This window comes from Hyperolius riggenbachi, chromosome 7 (genome assembly GCF_040937935.1).
Source record: "Hyperolius riggenbachi isolate aHypRig1 chromosome 7, aHypRig1.pri, whole genome shotgun sequence".
Taxonomy (NCBI): Eukaryota; Metazoa; Chordata; class Amphibia; order Anura; family Hyperoliidae; genus Hyperolius; species Hyperolius riggenbachi.
Window position 1 is genome coordinate 94,975,626 of NC_090652.1, and position 19,163 is coordinate 94,994,788.

General features: G+C 45.6%; 1 protein-coding gene across 1 annotated transcript in view; it reads right to left on the reverse strand.

The window, feature by feature from the left end:
- JPT2 (Jupiter microtubule associated homolog 2) overlaps positions 1 to 18,360 on the reverse strand; it is a 60,642-nt gene extending 42,282 nt beyond the window's left edge. Inside the window, exon 1 of the mRNA XM_068244377.1 lies at positions 18,240 to 18,360. Within this exon, the coding sequence (XP_068100478.1) occupies positions 18,240 to 18,295 (56 nt within the window). The 5' untranslated portion in view covers positions 18,296 to 18,360. The remainder of the gene's footprint in view (positions 1 to 18,239) is intronic.
- Positions 18,361 to 19,163: the final 803 nt, after the last annotated feature.

The following is a 19,163-nucleotide window of genomic DNA, read 5'->3' on the forward strand; positions in this document are numbered from 1 at the left end:
TCACCTATTTTAAGGAGTGATAAAAGCAATCCTGGCTTCCCTACTTACTGAGTCACTGACCCAGAACTAGCATGCAGCCAGTGCATTCTGACCTCCTTCATACACCGCAATGCCTTACTAGCAGTAATAATGAATCATCGAACAGAATTCCCATATTTATCCTCAGAGCAAAGGATCTCTGGCAGAAAGCAAAGTAAATGCGTGATTAGGCTCTACGAAGTGTCAAGGTAGCGTCAGTAAACTCCTATTCAAACCAGTCCTGGGAACCAGTAAAAAAAACACACTGCAGAACAGAAACTTCAGTTTCCTTTCAGTAAAGGTGATTACATGTATTGGGCAAACCAGACAAAATATCCAAATCAGTGAGGTTTCTTCATCAGGTATAATATATATTATACACAACAGTGGATGACAGATGCACAGCAATTCCTCCCACACACCCAAAAAAAAAAACTACTGGTGGGCAAACCAGACAAAATATCCAAATCAGTGAGGTTTCTTCATCAGGTATAATATATATTATATACAACAGTGGATGACAGATGCACAGCAATTCCTCCCACACACCCCAAAAAAAATGGATTTATGGCCCAGTGCACACCAAAACCGCTAGCAGATCCGCAATACGCTAGCGGTTTTGGGAGCTGATTTCAGAGCGATTCTAGGTATGTTTAGAGAGGTTTTCTAAACATACCTAGCGGTTTTGCGTGCGTTTTTGTGTAGCAGATTACACATATTGTTACAGTAAAAGCTGTTACTGAACAGCTACTGTAACAAAAATGCCTGGCAAACCGCTCTGAAGTACCGTTTTTCAGAGCGGTTTGCGTTTTTCCTATACTTTACATTGAGGACGAAACGCTTCCGAAAACCACAAACACGCAGCAGGAGGCGCGTTTGCGGCTTGGCAAAAACCGCAAACCGCCGGTGTGCCCCATCCCATTGCAAAACATTAGCCAAGCGTTTTTATAGGCGGATGCGGCCGGCGGATCGCTCCAAAAACCGCTCGGTGTGCACTGGGCCTATGTTATGGTTAGGACATTAGACTAGGACTATTGCAGTGACCTTAGATTGGATTGTGAGCTCCTCTGAGGGATAGTTTGTGACATATCATCCGATTAAAATATTAGGCCCATGTAAGTGCACAATAATGATATTAACCGGGGGGGGGGGGGGGGCTGTACAGCGCAGGCGCAGAACTACTGCGCCTGCGCAGTACAGCCCGGCGGACGTCCGATGAAGTCAGCGCGCCCGCGTGGGACGCAGAAGTGCCAGGCCTTGGAGCGCAGCAGAGCCCGACCTGGCAGCCGGCCTGGCCGGGTCGGCCACCGGGAGCCTGCGGAGCAGCGGCGAGGGCACCTCCTGCCTGCCACGGGCTGGAGGAAGCCCCAGGTAAGTGGATATTGATTTTTTTTTTTTTTTACCCCCTCCCTGAACCTTCCCTTTAAGAAGGCAAACTTGTACTTAACCACTTAATGACAAGCAGACTTCTAAAAACGTCCTGCTAGAGCCTCTTAACGGCTCCAGGATGTTTTTATAAGTCAAACAGTGCTGCTGCCGCTGTGCGCGTGCACGTGGGTTCACACTAGCGTGCACGTAAAATTAGTGGAAAAAAAAAATCCATACAGAAAAAATACACCTTTATTTCCAAATATATTGTCGCCATACTTTGTACTAGGGATATAATTAAAATCTTGTGATAACTAGGACAAATAGGCAGATAAAATGCGTGGGTTTTATGTTCAGTAGCAGTGTTTATATTAAAACTATAGGGGATGAAATTGGAGAAATAGTGTATTTTTTCATTTTTCCTTGTTTTTCCCTTTAAAATGCATAGAGAAAAATTACCGTACTGAAAACAAATAACCTCAAAAAGCCTAATTGGTGGTGAAAAAAGCAAGATAGCATTGTGATTAATCGTGATTAAGCTATTGGAAAATGAAAGGGATGCGCACTGAAAGGTGAAAAATCGCTTGTCCATTAGGGTAAAAACCGCCTTGGGGTGAAGTGGTTAAAGGGCAACCGAGATGACATGTGACATGATGAGAGATGTGTATGTGCAGTGCCTAGCACACAAATATCTAGGCTGTGTTCCATTTTTTTATGCCTGAAAAAAAAAAAAAAATTCAGGTATGCAAATGACAGTTTATGTCCAGGTCGGGACTGGGTAGACTATAGCATAACCCTCAGTAATTACAGCTATAAAACACTTTCCTGTCAGTAAATTGCTTCTGAGAACAGGAAAAAGATAAAAAGGGTCAATAATTCATAGATTTCAGCCCCAGCATACTTCAATGAGGGTGTCATTGAGCAGACACAATGAAACAGTAAAAACTTAAAAACTGAATTTAAATAAAAAAAATAAAACTGCGATAGCTAAAAAGGTCATTTTTAGGAGGAGGAGGATAGATACTATTGTTTATCACAGTTTATTTTCATCTCGGATGTCCTTTAATATTACATACACTTCATTTTCTCTGGGCACCTCCTGCCATATCCTAAATTGTACTTAGTATAGATTTGTGGCTTTTGAGATCTGGTTCCCCACAGCGTGACAGGGAAGACTGCACCACCCCATCCACCACCTTAAGGCTTCTACACGCTTGACTAAGGTCGGCAGAGGTGGCAGATAACGCCCACCTCAGCTGATAATCAAGCAATCCACCCCACCGATGGCCAACTTCATTGTTATGGCTTCCTTGTGCTCCACGCATGTGCCACTGTCCCTCCACCACCCCACACAGTAGCAGAACGCATTGTCAGCTATGTAGGTGACAAACATCTGTACTGGCCAGCGCAGCGAAGTCGACCAAGGAGGATCGGGTCAAAAGGTGTCTTTGCACCATTATAAAGGTATACACTGAAATTCTGGTGTTCGATTGACAAATAGATTACATTGTTTTATCAAATTGATTGTAAACAGATTCAAAACTTTGCATGTTTGATCCATACAAACCAGTCCACATCTAGCAGGTAATGAAAAAAAAAATGCTGGCTCAAACAGGATTGTACAAGAATGGAGTGCATCTCAGATAGGTTTCTGAACATGTGCATCAGCTGGATGGAGGGGAGGAGAGGGTTGGCATTATGACTCACTTCCTTAACAGCTTGATTAACATAAAAATAAAAATCCATTCTCCCTGTCCATCCCTCTAATGTAATTAACTTAGGTCTTCGCATTGCTGAGTCAGAAATGATCTATGCTTCCATGACAGCCTAATCACACTAGTGGATGCATTTCCTGTAGCAGCACAGCCAGTTGCATCTCTCTCAACACAAGAGCTTTATAGACTGTATCCACCAGTCCCCTGAGCAGTGATGTGATGGGAGTCCCAGAGGAAGTTGTGAGCAGCACCCTGCCTGTCTGTCTGTAGCCAATTAGCCAGCCACACCCTCATGTCCCCTGCTGAGACCTGAAGCCACAGCGTGAAATCCATTAAACACAAGAGCCATCAATAACAAGGGAAAACTTCCTAGTCATTGTCCTGTCACAAGGCAGCTCCTCCGCAGACGTAAAGCTCCATTTACAAGCTGGCTCACATTACTGTAATTAACCATACAAATGCTGAGAATCAGCGACCTTAAAGCATCTTTGGCCTGCATCTCCCAGGGCAAACCACACAGGCCAGCTGAGTAGAGACAGCTGAAAGCTCCTACTGCGGTCTTTTGCTGGCTGGGTTGGACCCTAACTAAGGCTAGGTTCACAGTGCTCAGTTCCGTTGTAGAATTAAGGTAGCCATACACTGGTCAATTTGCCATCAGATTCAACCAACAGATAGATCCCTCTCTGATCGAATCTGATCAGAGAGGGATCATATGGCTGCCTTTACTGCAAACAGATTGTGAATCAATTTCAGCCTGAAACCGATCACAATCTGCTGAGCTGCCGCCGCCCGGTCCCCGCATACATTACCTGAAGCCTGGTCCCGGGCATCTTCTCCGCATCGGCTCCCGGTGGGCATCTTCTCCGCATCAGCTTCCGCATCCCGGCATAACTTTCAGTTACTCCAGTGACAGCGGAAGTTCAAATAGAGCGCCCTCTATTTGTACTTCCGCTGTCACTGCAGTGACACAGGAAGTTATGCTGGATACCGGGATGCGGAAGCTGATGCGGAGAAGATGCCAGCCGGGAGGTGATGCGGAGAAGATGCCAGCCGGGAGGTGATGCGGAGAAGATGACGGGAGCCAGCTTCAGGTAATGTATACCTGCGGCGGTCGTACGCCGCTAGCGATGCGCTCCTTACCCGCGGCGATCAACGGTAATTTTCCGCACGGCGCGATCGACGGGACTGATCTATTTCGGGCCGAAATAGATCGAAAATTAGCATGTTGCGTGAACGATTTGACAGCAGATTCGATCCCAGTGATAGAATCTGCTGTCGATCGCCGGGAAAACGGGCCAGTGTATGGCCAGCTTAATTCTTCATGTTAACTCACTGCCCATACAATTCTATGGGCCTGTTCCCAGTAAAGGGTCATAACTGATCGAGTTATTCTAACTTGCTACATGCAGGCTTTGCATTAAAAAGTCTTTGACCAGTTTCATTGCAGTTCACACTCATTTGAGCACATTATGATGCATATGTTATGCAACGGACCACTGTGAGGGCCTGTTTCCACTACACGCAGATTCTGCATGCAGAAAACTGACTCCAATTAATGTCTATGAGCCTGTTTTCACTGAACGCGATTTTTTCTTATGCAGATTTCCCATAGGCATTCATTGGAGTCAGTTTTCTGCATGCAGAATCTGTGTGTAGTTAAAACAGGCCCTCAATCCAGGCTTAGGCTGCATTCACAGTGGTCAGTTGCATAACGCACCCATTATAATGAGTGTGAACTGCAATGGAGACTAGACAGAGTTCAATGCAAATATTGCATACAGTTAGAATAACGCAAGCCGTTACAATACAGTACTGTGAACAGGCCCATGGGCAGTGAGCTGATAAGCAGAATTATTCTGCAATGCAACTGAGCACTGTGACAGCCCTAAAGCTCAACACACACTATACAATTTTGGTTGTACAGGTTTACCAAATCTATGTAGTTAAGGGCCAACAGATTAAAAATACCTTAAATGATTGATTGGATAAGCTCTTATACATGAAAGTGGTAAGATTGAACAACCAAGATTGTATGGTTGAAGAGAAATCGAGAGCCCAATATGGTGTAGTATGTCAAAATTGATTGGATAAATCAAACAGTGAGATGGTAATACTCACAAACACGGGTTACCACCTAGGTAACCACTCATTAGGCAGGTGAGGAGATTAGACCTGTCCTCACTCAGGATTAAGAAGTCGCTCTCTGTAGATAGGAAGAAAGGGGGTAGATCACCCCTCCACCTGGGGTGGACTCAAGTATATTGGTAGGTGAACAGAGGCGCCAGAGGGATAAAAGTACATAAAATTTTAAAAAAATTGCTGGGAGGAAGTGGTGGACTCGCCTCCGTTAAAGCAGACACCAAGGACTGTAAATATATAGATATACACATTTATTGAAAATACCCCAAAGATGCAACGCGTTTCGCGGGCACAGCCCACTTCTTCAGGCAATAAGCAGGGGATAAACAGCAATTCAGTTATAGCAAGCAGAGCACCAGAGGTCCTTGGTGTCTGCTTTAACGGAGGCGAGTCCACCACTTCCTCCCAGCAATTTTTTAAAAATGTTATGTACTTTTATCCCTCTGGCGCCTCTGTTCACCTACCAATATACAAGATTGTATGGTGTGTGTGTTGAGCCTTAGGCTGGATTCACAGTGGTCAGTTGCAAAACGCATGCGTTAAAATGTGTGTGAACTACAATTGAGACTGGACATATACTTTAATGCAAAGCTTGCATGCAGCAAAAATGCGAACCATTACCGTGAACAGGTCCATAGAATTGTATGGGTAGTAAGTTGACATTCAGAATTTTTCTGCAACACAACTGACCACTGTGAAAGCAGCCTAAAGGTAGCCACTCATAAATGGACTCCAGATATGGAAAAAAACAAACAAAACCCAAACCTGTAAAAGACGGCACTTATTGTCCATGTAGACTGATCCATCCTGGTGGATTGGTTTGGCCGATAACAGGTGTTAGTTATTCGTACCGAGCGATAAATGATTGATTCATTCATTTATGCATTCAAAGTACCCATGTGTGGCAAATTTCGTTTTTCTGGGTAATTTTTGTTCTTTTTGCCAACGATCCAATCAGACTGTCGTCGGGCCGTCACCGAATTCAATGTGCCGATGTTCGCTCTTCACTAAACGCTGGGGATCACTCAAATTTTTTTGCCAATGGTAATGGAGCATGTGTATGGGGTTTAATCGTTAAAGTGGACCAGTATTATTGCACAGGACACAGTGCGTGTTTAGAGCCCGTCTAATTCCCCCTCATCAAGTAAATCACAAGTATAATATGATCTCAGCTGTGTCAGCACAGAAATTCAGAAGACCTTGACAGATACAGCTAATATGTATACACAGGAGGTTAACCCTTTATCTGCTTCCATGAAACCAGGAAGTAGACACACTGCAGACTTATTGCAGGAGTTCTGTAAGTTGTAACAAATGTTTTTTTTCCTTTAAAGGATATTATGTCGTTGCTTATCTTTTAAAGGATAAAGGAAGTTCTGAGTTCAGGTCCGCCTTTAAACCACTTCCTCTTCTGCTGGTCAGGCAACCTTCATTCATCGCATTGGGAGGGGTGACGAGTGTCAGGTTAGAAAGCAAGGCACCTTCTTTCCAAGAACAGGGCAAACACAGAGCAGCGTGGGTCATGTGACAGACGAGCTGCAGAAAAGCTCTCTCATCATACTGTTTAGATTTAAAACTGCTGCTCTGTTTATTGTGAAATTCTAAAACGTTTTAATGGTTAAATTAGCCTTATAAAATAGGATGCCAAAACCGGCTTTTGCCACTGCTGACGACTTGGCGTTGACAGAGACTTGCAAAGTATACACAATTTCAACACAATCTCTGGTTGAACTACAACACCAGTTTTGTTACAAGTGACAGACTCATTCTAGTAAAAATAAAATCTCTTTAATTACACGTTGGGAGGTTTCTCCGTCGGGTGAAGACAGCTGGGTTATTTTACTAGATCCCATCTTTCAATTTATAGGAAAAAGCCTGGACAACCAGACAGGTTAATAAGGCCTTGAGTGCAGTATTCACAATGTTTAGTCCTGAGCAGAGTGAAGGAGGGCAATACAGACACAGGAAGCAATGTAAACACTTCTGAGGGCCCTTTTCCACTAGAGCGATTGTGATTGCTGAATCGCAAATCGCTAGTGATTTTTAAAATCGCTAGAGTTGTTACTTTATCATAGAAATCACGAGAAGTATTTTCCACTACAGTGATTCGATTTGGAAATCGCTAATCGCAATTGCTTGCTGGAGCGATTTTTACAATGATAATGCAATGCAAATGAAAATCACAAATCGCAATCGCATAACAGAATTAATGAAAAAAAATTGCAATCGCTGGCATTTGTGATTGCGATTGCTAGTGGAAAAAGGCCCTAGTGAGGGCCAGTGGCTCTACTTCTCCAAGGCAAACAAAGCTGACAACCTGATGCATGTCAGCTCCCCAGTGTTGGGGAAATGCTCACAGCTACTAAAAGCAAGAAGTTTTCAGTGAAAACAAATACCATTGGCTAACTTGGAAGGGGAATAAAAAAAAAAAATTAAAGACATTTTTGGCTAATAAGCCTTTTTTTCAGACTCTGTTCTTGTAAGCTGACGAGATATTGATGGAACTATTTCCAGACTTTCACACATTAGAGCAGCCTTTCTCAACCTTTTTACCTTGGAGGAACCCTGTAAATAACTTTTGGATCTCAAGGAACCCCTGCAAACAATTTTTTGGTCTTGAGGAACCCCTACATTTATTTTTCAGGAGGCATGGTCTTTAAATAGGTTAGGTTGCTAATTTTACTATCTCCTATTACACTGCCACTCATACTATTTCCTGACCCCCCAACTTAGTGCTTCTTGTTACAGTACCACCTATTATAGTGTGCTCTATTATACTTAACCCACGATGGGGTAAAATGCCAAGGAACCCCTGCAGAGTCCTCAAGGAACCCTGGGGTTCCAGGGAACCCTGGTTGAGAAAGCCTGCATTAGAGTATAAGAGAAAACTCCTCATTCTTCTAGAAGAGGAATCCACAATGACAAGCATGCTATGTTACAGCATGCCACAGACCGAGAGGTGCATAAATGAACTGTAAACCTAAAAATGTCCATGAACTGCTAACCCATTGTACCCCTACCCCACCCCTTCCCATGTCCCCCTTGCTTTGGCAATGCCTCTATCAATCTTGGTCATGCCAATAAAGCCATCTTTGATTTGATATAAGAAAACACAACATATACATTGAACATCAAAAGGAGATACATAGTGTGCTTTGGGTGTTCTTTTGTTAAGGGTTCTTTCATATTACATAACGCTTGCAGGAGCCAATTTTCTGCAAACATTATGATCTGCGGCGTGGACGTCGGGATGTTGCGGTGCGACGCCAATTAGCGGCGGTAGTTCGAATTCACCCAATGGAAAAATGCCAATGCCGGACGATTAAAAGCTCCCAGCTGCGTAGTACCGCAACTCACCAAAACACAGCGTTGGATGTGAAAGGTAAAATGAAAGTCTGCGGACTTTTATTTTACCTGGTGTGAAAGAGCCCTAAGGCATCAGAATGAGTTATTTATGTTTGCAAAACAATCTATGCACCTCCTGCTGATGTTCAATATATATAAGCTGTGTGTTCTAACATACTGTCAGCATGCAGGAGTCTGAAGAAAGCTTATAAGCCAAAAGCTTACAGTTTTTCTTTGAGGCCCGTTTTACACTTGCATTGCGTTACTCTGTTTTACTGGAGGGTAATGCGACGGCAATGGGGCCTAGTACACTTACCACATTGCGCCGAAAAATCCCGAATAGCAGCTACAAAGTCAGCAGTGCATTACCGTATGACTTCTGTGGCGACGCAAAGGTAGCTGAAGTCATTGGAGCCAATAAGCGACGCCGGAATTTCATCAATGGGCGTGCGGTGTGCATGCACTTCCTGCTCAGTAGGGAGTACATCACTAAGCAGGGCAACTCTATGCTATGCGCTTAGATACTTACCTCAGTAGAGGGAAGCATCTGGCTAATCCGGAAGCTTCCTTGATCTCCTTTACATGCCTCAGTTGCAGCGATGGCTAGCTCTGACACATTCAACAAAAAAGTTTAATGTGTTTCTTGTTGCCACGCTCCTGTTCTGAGTGCGGCTGTTCTGCGTAGGTGCCAAAAGGGGTCGCAAATACACACAAACAAGATGCCACTCATGCACGGCATTTCCCTCTGAATGAATGTCTTCGTGCTGTTAGGCAGTTTCAGTACTGGTGCCTGCAGTACAACCACGCTTGCACTTAGATCACTGAGATCGGAGTGCAGCCACAGAGGTGAGGAAGGTCCCGACCAGCAGCGGAGGGGTCAAGGAAGATCAGGGAAGCTGCTGGACTATGCAGAGGCTTTCCACTACTTAGCAGTACTGAGTACTAGAAAGCCTCTGGATAGTCTGCCGTTTACAACTTTTTTTCCCTACAGGTTTACTTTAAGCTGTCTCAGGCTCTGCAAAAACCAAGAAGCTATGAGAGCGCCATAAACCAGCAGATCTGGACCTACGCCTGGCTTTCAAGGGCGTAATTTAAATATTCCACTCAATGTGCTTGAAGTGTTGCATTATGGGCGTTATTTCTCACTCATGTATAGGTGACATTTGCTGTTTAAAGGTGCCAATACATTAGAACGAATATGGGCAGTTTCGACCAAGAGACAAATTTATCTCAAATCGAATCTGCCCATACACTACGGGCCGATTACCGTGCGATTTCAGCATGAAATCATCAGGGAATCGGCTGAGCCGCCGCGTCCGCCCCGCCACTGCCCCCAAAATGTATAAATGTATGTTGTGTAGTGCATTTATACATTACCTGCCCTGTAGCAGCTCGCCGGGTAAGCCGCATACACGCTAGCGGCGCAGAGCGCCTGACGTCAGCTGCTATGCGCCTTTCGTGATGTCAGAGCGCCACCGACGTGTATGCGGAACCCGGCAATGGACGGAAACCGCGTGGAGGCTGACACCGGACAGGTAATGTATAAATGCACTACACTACATACATTTATAAATTGCGGCGGCAGCGGCGGGGGTTTCGTCGTCTAGTCGTTCGTAATTTGGCCGCCGTACCTCCGCGCACCCGACCAACCAACCTCGGCCCGACATTTTCCAACATGCGCGATCGAATGTGCGGCCAATTTCTGTCCCGAAATTGGTCGCTTTGTCGGTCGGGCATGCACTAGGCAGCACCAATTTCTCGCTGGCGGCCTGTACACGCAAATTTTACTTAAAATTTTAGTAAGTGCAATTGTTGTGATTTTAAAGGAGTTATCAGGCTTTTATAGGTAAAATAAGGGCTACTTAACCGGGGCCTTGTCCAGCCCCAAGCATGTCCCTCATCGCAGCTCTGCACGCAGCCATTCGCCGCCTCTGCCTCCCGGTGAAGACGGCAAGTCGGCCTGTACTGCGCGAGTGGCGCTGTCAATCACCGCCACGTGGAACGGGGATGGATGAAGCCCCAGGAAAGTAGCCATTATTTTACTTATAAAAGCCTGATAACTCCTTTAAGAAACGAAAAGTTAATGCACTATTGGAACGCTCCCCTCTCCCTTATTTTCTTTGCAACTGCTGTTCAGGAAATGCTGTTGAAAACAAACTCTAAGGGCCCAATTCCGTTATATAGCCGCATCGCACCGCGGGGTGTCCTGATCCCAATGCAGGGCACAGGAACAGTTTTCACTGCGTGCATTGTGTGCAGAGCGATCCGAGAACCTGCAGCATGCTGCAGATTCTCGTACAGCAACATCCACCCGCCGTCCTCTTCATACACTTCCGTAACGGGAGATGCAGAAGTGATGTGATGCGGCTAGGTAGCCTCACTTGCATCACTCTGCAAATAGAAAAGGGCCCTATGGGCCCTTTTCCACTAGCTATCACTAGCGGTCGTGCTGAGCGCTAGCGATTGCGATTCAGCAAAGTAACCCGGCGTTTGCAATCGCGATTTTGCTATGCACTGGACTGCATAGCAAAATCGCGGCAAAAATCGCTCTGTTCGCGGTAGTGGAAATCACCTACCGTGATTCCTATGTTAATATACAAACTGTAGCGATTTTAAAATCACTAGCGGTTTGCGATTCAGCATCGCAATCGCCGCTAGTGGAAAAGGGCCCTTTCTGACAAAATAGCGTGCAAGTGATTAGGGAGGCTGGCTGGTATCTTACTATTTTGGCAGTTAAATTGCTGTTCAGGAAATGCAAACAAAAAGAAAACCATGAGAATCCCCTATGAGGAGATAGACGGGCACAAAACCTGTCAGTTCTGTGAGATTTTAACTGCCGACTTTTTTTTCAATAGTTGACCTTTAAAACATAACTGCACTTTCTTCAAATTATATAAAATAGCAATGTTACAAAAAAGCAAAACAAACAAAAAAAAAAAAAAAACACTTTTCAGTTCAGTGAAATGTTTACTATTGGAAATCCGATTCGAACTATCGGTTTGATGGGAAATTGCATGGTGTGTACCAGGCATTAGAGGAACACGATAAACAGGATAGCCAGGCAACCAGTATTGTTTAAAATTAAATAGGTCAGCCTCCATATTCCACTTCAGGTTGCCTTTAATCAAAAGTCACTACAAATCAGGATGTCAAATGTGAACTGTAGGTATACTGCAGTGACCCTTCTGTAAAGGTTCATACACACATCAGACTATAGTCTTTGGAAAATGAAAGATCACAGACCAATCTTACCACCCTTCATGTAATATGAGAGCCATACTCTACACAGTCTTTTCTATGGAGCTGAACTCCACATCAGAAAAATATCTTTGCAAGATGCTGCACACACAGATGCTGTACAGACACAAAAGATCAGTATCTGCAAAAGATCTGTTCCTGCCAAAAATCCATTCCTGCAAATTGCAATGATAGTCTATGAGATCTGCAGATCATCATACACACATGATTTAACTGACATTCATCTGCAGATCAAGCAATCATCCGAAGATCTGAAAATCCATCCTGGTGGATCTGATCTGCAGATGAATGTCAGTTAAATCATGTGTGTATGATGATCTGCAGATCTCATAGACTATCATTGCAATTTGCAGGAATGGATTTTTGGCAGCAACAGATCTTTTGCAGCTACAGATCTTTTGAGTGTGTGCAGCATGTTTGTGTGCAGCATCTTGCAAAGATATCTGTCTGATGTGGAGTTCAGCTCCATAGAAAAGACTGTGTTAGGTATGGCTCTCATACTAGATGAAGGGTGGTAAGATTGGTCTGTGATCTTTCATTTTCCAAAGACTATAGTCTGATGTGTGTATGCACCTTTACACGCGTACAGATGTTAAACTGTGAGGGAACACACCTGTGGTAATTTCTCCAATCTCCCAGAATGCACAGGAAGACAACTAGAAAAATTACTTTGTCAGCTCCATAATGCAGCAGATATGTGTAATGTAGTGATGGCCTGAACCGCTCGTCTGGCGAACCTTTCTGGGCCTCTTACTACTTCCGGGTCGCAATGACCCGGAGTAGTACGCCTGCGCTGCCCTGCGGAGCGCGTCCTAGATCGCGCTCCCGTTGCCGAGCACTTTCTGCGCATGTGCGTGACGTCATGCTCATGCGCAGAGAGTGCCCGGCAACAGGAGCGCGATCTAGGACGCGCTCCGCCGGGCAGCGCAGGCGTACTACTCCGGGTCATTGCGACCCGGAAGTAGTAAGTGGCCCAGAGTAGCAGAGCGGTTCGCCGGCGAACGGTTCGCTACATCTCTAGTGTAATGATCTGCTCAGCTGTCTGCACGGGCAGACAGCTGTTTGTCCATTCTTTAGGTCTGAATGCTGCAGGTCTCTGGAAAAGAGACCTGTCTTCGCTTTGCAAGTTTCAGAGTTGCTTTGCTGAGGAATTTGCATACACTTGTCATGCAAATTGCCTAGCTGCCTCCTTTGAAGGCTTGCAGTATAAATACCATGTTCTCCCACAATCCCTTGCTGGTCATGATGGTTTGTTCCTGCTAAACTCTCCTGGAGAATCAGCCTTGCTTGGTTGCTAAAGATTATCTTAGAGTAATTCCTGGGGACTGCACTAGGCATCCCTTCTAGTGCAGTCAGGTTGCATTATCTGTATTGCCTTGTTCTGTCTCGATTGTCTTGTCGCCAGCGGCGGTCGACAGGAAATCGTTCTGTCTCTCTGGGAGTGTAGGCCAGAGCAGCAGTTGCTACTGGCAGCTCCATCTGTCTGGATTGCATTCGCCCTAATGGTAGTGGCAGTGCTTCCTTCTGTATTCTACCTTGGGGGTGCTAGCCAGAGCAGCAGTTACTACTGGTAGTCCTGTCTGTCTTGTCTGGTACGAACGCTTGCTGTAGGCTCGGTGAGGTAACGATTTAGCAAGCGTTACTGGGCGCCTAACGCGCGGTGATCGTGTTGTAAACGCGTTCGCTGTGTTCGCGTTTAGCTAGCGTTTGTTATTTTCCTTGGTGTTCTGATTGTTCTTGCTTGCTGTGCCTTTTGCTACTCTCCTGTTCTGTCCTGCTCAGTCTTGTGACAGTTGGCAATCGCCAGTCTGGCGATTGCATTCATACTTTGTTTCTGCTGATGGGTGTTCACCGTCGCTGGGTGGCGACTAGATTGGTGGACACACATTCATTCTGTCTCTGTGCTCTTTCTTTATACTTGTGCTCTGTCTAGTTCGGTCTTGTGTCACTATTGGCAATCGCCACTCTGGCGATTGCGTTCCCACTTCATTTCCGTTGTTGTGTTTTCACAGTCGCTGGGTGGCGACTCGATTGGAAGACACACATACATTCTGTCTCTGTGTTCTCTCTCTCTCTAAGGACGATCTTGCACTGCATTGCTTCAACATGTACAATTCCCATCTGGCGTCTGTAGCAGTGCAGAGACAAGTCCGTCGTCACCTCCCGCTGGGTGGGCGTTCCAATGACAGTCCGGCGTGTGTACGCACTGTCGGCAGACTGATACGGCTGTTTCTGAGCGATCCGCAGCGGATCGCTCAGAAGCAGCCGTATCAGTCCGCCGACAGTGCGTACACACGCCGGACTGTCATTGGAACGCCCACCCAGCGGGAGGTGACGACGGACCCGTCGTTGCCTCCAGTCCGGCGTGTGTACGGACCTTAACACTCACTCTAGTGCTGGCATCTCACATGTAATTATGCGACCCTGAAGAAGCTGGGCACTACAATGAGTGGTGAGGGTGAGAGAAGGTCTCACATTGCTCGCGGCGCCCAGGGGAGGGGAGAGAAGCGCTGCTTCTGTTGTGCATTATACTCAGTCGGTGGGGAATGCTGGCTGTATTGCAGCACCCGAGAAGTGACGTGACACCTTTGAGAACCTAAGCTTTAGGCAAAATGCCGCTATTAGATAGTCAATTATTAAAACTGACACCATATTACAGTGCTTGCCCTAGGATAGCAGCACATAGACAGAATGCAGCTGTTTATATCACTATCAGAGACTCAACAGGTTCCAGTCACTGGTATACCTTCTATTCTATAGACACTAGTAAAATTTTTCAATTCCTCTACCCGCCTTAAAAAGCCCATGATCACAAAGAGATTACATAAAACCGAGAACGCCCGTGGCATTTTTTTTTTTTCCATTTCTGAAATATACTGAACAGAAAATTACTTCTTATGAGATACAAAAGGCACGCTGATAATTACTAAAAGAGGAGGCTATGAATGCTTTAGTACCTTGCAAAACAATACTCTCCATGGCCATGCTAGGGCCCACCCCACCCATAATGACCGGCCTCGCCAACATACTACACAAGGCCAGGCATTGGAAAGTCTTTAGAAAGGAAAGACCTGGCTTTGCACTGATACAAGACAAGATCCGCAATCTGACATCTTTCACCTGACGGCTTGCCTAGAGCAAAATCCAAAGACTGCAGAGCACATGTTCAGACACTGCAGACTCTCTGCAAGCATGTGCATAGGGATGGGAGGAATTCTACACAGAGGCGATCCCAATGGATGGTTTTACCTTTATCTCGCATAATCTCACTAGAGCTTTTGTCTGCACCCTTGTCACCTAGCCAAACCAACGTGTTACATTATTAAGCAGGTCACCGACAGTGACTGACTAATATATCCTAATGGCACACAGTGAACAGCAGCAAGGATGCACAGCTTAGGCGTGGTCCTGCAGCATGGATCGCTGGTGCACAACAAATATAAAGTGTCACGCTATTATCTGATTCATTCAGTCTACAATGAAAGCATCTGATGCTATTGTTAGCTCAGGTAACAAGACAAAGGTCGCTGCTGGGAGCACAGAGTCTGGTAAAGCGGAAACGCTCTGCAAAATATAATCATCTCTGAAATCCAAAACCAGGAGAGTACCCCGATTCTCATCACACACACCTACAGCAGAACAAAGCCTGGCCAAGCCTGTCTGCATTTCCAGCACTGAGGACAATAGCACATGGCTGGCAGGGAGAACACACCTCCATGCAGATCCTCTCATTCTTCCATACAGATTACAGATCAAGTCAGAATACTCAGGTACAGTAGTTATGTGGTCAGATGGACTATTTATCAACTCCATCCTAGATCTGTAGAAAGATACTGATAAAGCATACTGCAATTTGTAGTTCCACATCACAAGGGAAGTGCACGTTACAACAGGTAACTTTGACCTACTGCCAATCTGTGCTCCATGCCTAGTCCTGACTTGTACCCCCCTTCTACATGCCTGGCTATCACATTAAACCTCTAACAGTAACTGGAGCCCCAACCCTGAGGCCCCATTAACACTTACAAAACGCTAGCGGTTTTGCTCTGGCGTTTTTTGGTGCTTAACGCCATTCACACTTGGGGCGATTTCCCGGCAATCGCGATTAGCGCTTCTATAGCACTAAATGCAATCGCCGGTAAATCGCCTGAAAATGGTGCAGGATACAATTTTTTGGGGGGCGATTTGCGTTAATCGCCAGCGATTAATGCAAATCGCCCAAGTGAGAACAGGCCCACAGGTCATTATTGCACTAGCACCTTAAAAAGCGCTAGCGTTTGAGCGTTTTGCCGAATTCTCTGGCAAAACACTCTAGTGTGAATGGGGCCTAAACCCTATACCTCCAACCAGGGCTGTGGAGTCTGCGTCAGAGCAATTTTGGTTACCCGGAGTCGGTGATTTTATAAACTGAGGAGTCGGATAATTTTTGTACCGACTCCACGGCCCTGCCTCCAACTATTACACTCACTATGTAAATTTGTGAAGATAAAATCTGACAGCACAGAAAGCCTTCTTTGTGGACAGTTCTTTATTAGCAAGTTGCTGAAACAAAGCAGTATGATCACTAAAGAGGACTGTAAGGGGAGCTGGTATGGCTGAGGTGGGTCAGAAAGAAAGTCCATAGGGAACAGTTCTCCAATCACAGCAAAATCTACAACTTGAAGCCTCCTAATTGGCCGAATAGTGTGGGCATAGCATTACTACAACCTATCTGAAACCTAGTAAGTCGAGACGATGCTGTCCACCCATCACATTAGCGGAATTTACCTGTGAACTTTTTCGCTGGATCGCCTCAATCATACTAGCGCCCAGTAAGGTAACTACTCAGATGTGTGACAGCAAGACTTTACTCGACAGGATTTTAAAGTTTTGTCTAGAGATCTTGCAGTGATAATATAGTCTCACACATCAATGATCTGGGGTCTTAAGCTGCATTAACTTCTTACCTGAGTGAACAAATAAATGATCAGGCATGGACAAATCAATTTGGAATCCAGGAGCCAGCTCCAGCGACAATTAGAGAAAAAACTCAAACAGTTAGAAAACAGCTGTAACTTCCAAGGGGCACAGACTACCTGGGATTGGTCCAGATATATTTATCCATAAACCATCAGGCTAGGTCAGGCTAATCTGTGGTCTGCAAGGATCTTTAGTTAGTTCTTTCCTGTTCAAATGCCCAAAGTGTGATTGTTTTTTGGGGAGGGGAGGGAAGCCATGAAGAATAGCACTCAGACCCCATGATCCTAGTCAATGCCCCATATCCAACCATAAGACATGACAGGCAGCTAGAGCTTTCATTCCCTTCAACAAAGGACTGAACAGAGAAGAGGATTGTTTCCTGGTCAGGACACAAGGATTGACTGTCTCTGAGGACTTCTGATGCAATTCATAGAGCACTAGAAGCTATTATCTTTGGCAGGCTAAACCAGGCTTGCTGGCAGTGTGTGGCCCACAGCAGCACACAGTCTGGAAGATCACAGACATCCTGACTAGTGGGACATCTTTCCAGGCACAGAGACCTGCATGGTAGCTCCCTTAATTGCACAAACATATTTTAAAAAATGTTGAATAGAAACTGTGTAGGGAAAAAAAAATGTAACATCACATTCCCATATCAAAGCGCTTGCAATTAACTTTAGGTATAAGATGTGACACAAAGGTTAATAGGCCAGATATTTGGTTTGCGGTCAGTTTATCTATAGACCTGAACAAAGTCCTGGTTTAGACCCAGCTGTAGACTGCATTGCAAAGTTATTTTATTTCTGCAACACAGGAATGGGTCTTTCACTGAGAGGTAACTTTACACAATAGAATCTGGAGCCTAATAAATTCCTTTTGTTTCAATCAAATCAACAGAGTCCTAGCTTACCGACTGGTGTTTGAACTCTGCTAGTTTTAGCTATTGCAGAGTGATAAAAACAAGTAAAATTGAATTTTAAGTTCATTATAGATGGAAAAAAAAGAGGTCAGACAAACTGGATTCCCAGGTACAACTCTCCATCTTAGGTGACCCATGGTGAGTTGACAGAAAAGTGACATCCAGTTATGGGGCCTGTCTCATCCAAGGCAGGTGCAAAGATATTGGGAGTAGCTGCCTAGCATAACCAATCAGCTTCTAGCTGTGAAATGGAACGAGGATTGTGTTCTTCTAGCTCCAGTTTCCTTTGGATCAGGCATGATAAATCCCCCCCCCCCCCCCCCCCCCCCCCCCCCCCCCCCCCCCAAGTACATGCACATCCCGCAGGAAGTCTGAGCAGAAGGCTCTGGGATGCGGAGATTCCTCATGCTGCGCCAGAATGTGACACCCAGCAGCAATCACTGCACAGAGGAGTCAGGGAGCTCCCAGCCTCTCCCATCCCCCTGCCGACCCCAGGCACAGTCCGCCTCTCCTCTCACCTGGAGCTAGGCTTGTTCTCGGACTCCAGGCCCTGAAAGGTGTGTGTGGAAGTCATGTCTGTACCGAGCCGTCTGCAACGCGTCCTGCTACTGAAGCTGCCTCTACCGAATACTCACTACAAGGGGAACCCCTAGCCTGCGCGGGCTGCCATGTCATTTGCTAACCTCTGTGCCTGTCAAAGCCTTCAACCAACCAGCAGCGAGCTATTCTCAAGCCCCCGCCCTCTGATTCCTTGCCACTGTGGAACGTCTACGGAATGTCACTCATCACGTCCTGCTTGCTTGATTGGATAGATAACAGGATAGAGGCGGGGCTTAGCGTAAGTAGCGCTCGCCTTTGATTGGCTGCAAAGTACCTGCCCAAGAGTGAGCTTTAAATTATGACGTAAGGGCGAAGAGACGATGAACTTGTACTTGGGTTACATTCCACACAGAGAAGGAAATATGAAACAGGCATGGCTTCCAGGGTCACGGGGAGCTGCTGAGGGTGGCTCTCCTCTTACATAAGCACACAGTCATGAAATCCACCCTGCTGGAAGTTGCTACAGACTGGGCTGCCAAACAGAGGGGAAAAGGAAAAGGGGCCTGAAGCGGAGATGTAGAAAGAAAAGAATGGCAAGTTGAGCAAATGCAGCATTCAGATTACTTTGCTCTGATTTGAGCGCATTTTAGTATCCAAGCACTGGGCAAAAGGTGGAAAACCTAGAATTTTACCATTCATGGAAAGCCAAAGTCTAGAGGGGGACCTAATGTTAGCGCTGATAGGGCCCTAGGCAAGGTAGTGATTTGCTACCCCCTTGTGGTCTTTGGTAAGGTGAAGTGCCCTTTTACACCCACTAAACCCCGGGCACATGCTTAGCCTGGTGGATGATCCTGCTCTGCCTTATGTATGGATTATTATTGTTGCCCATAGCAACCACATTG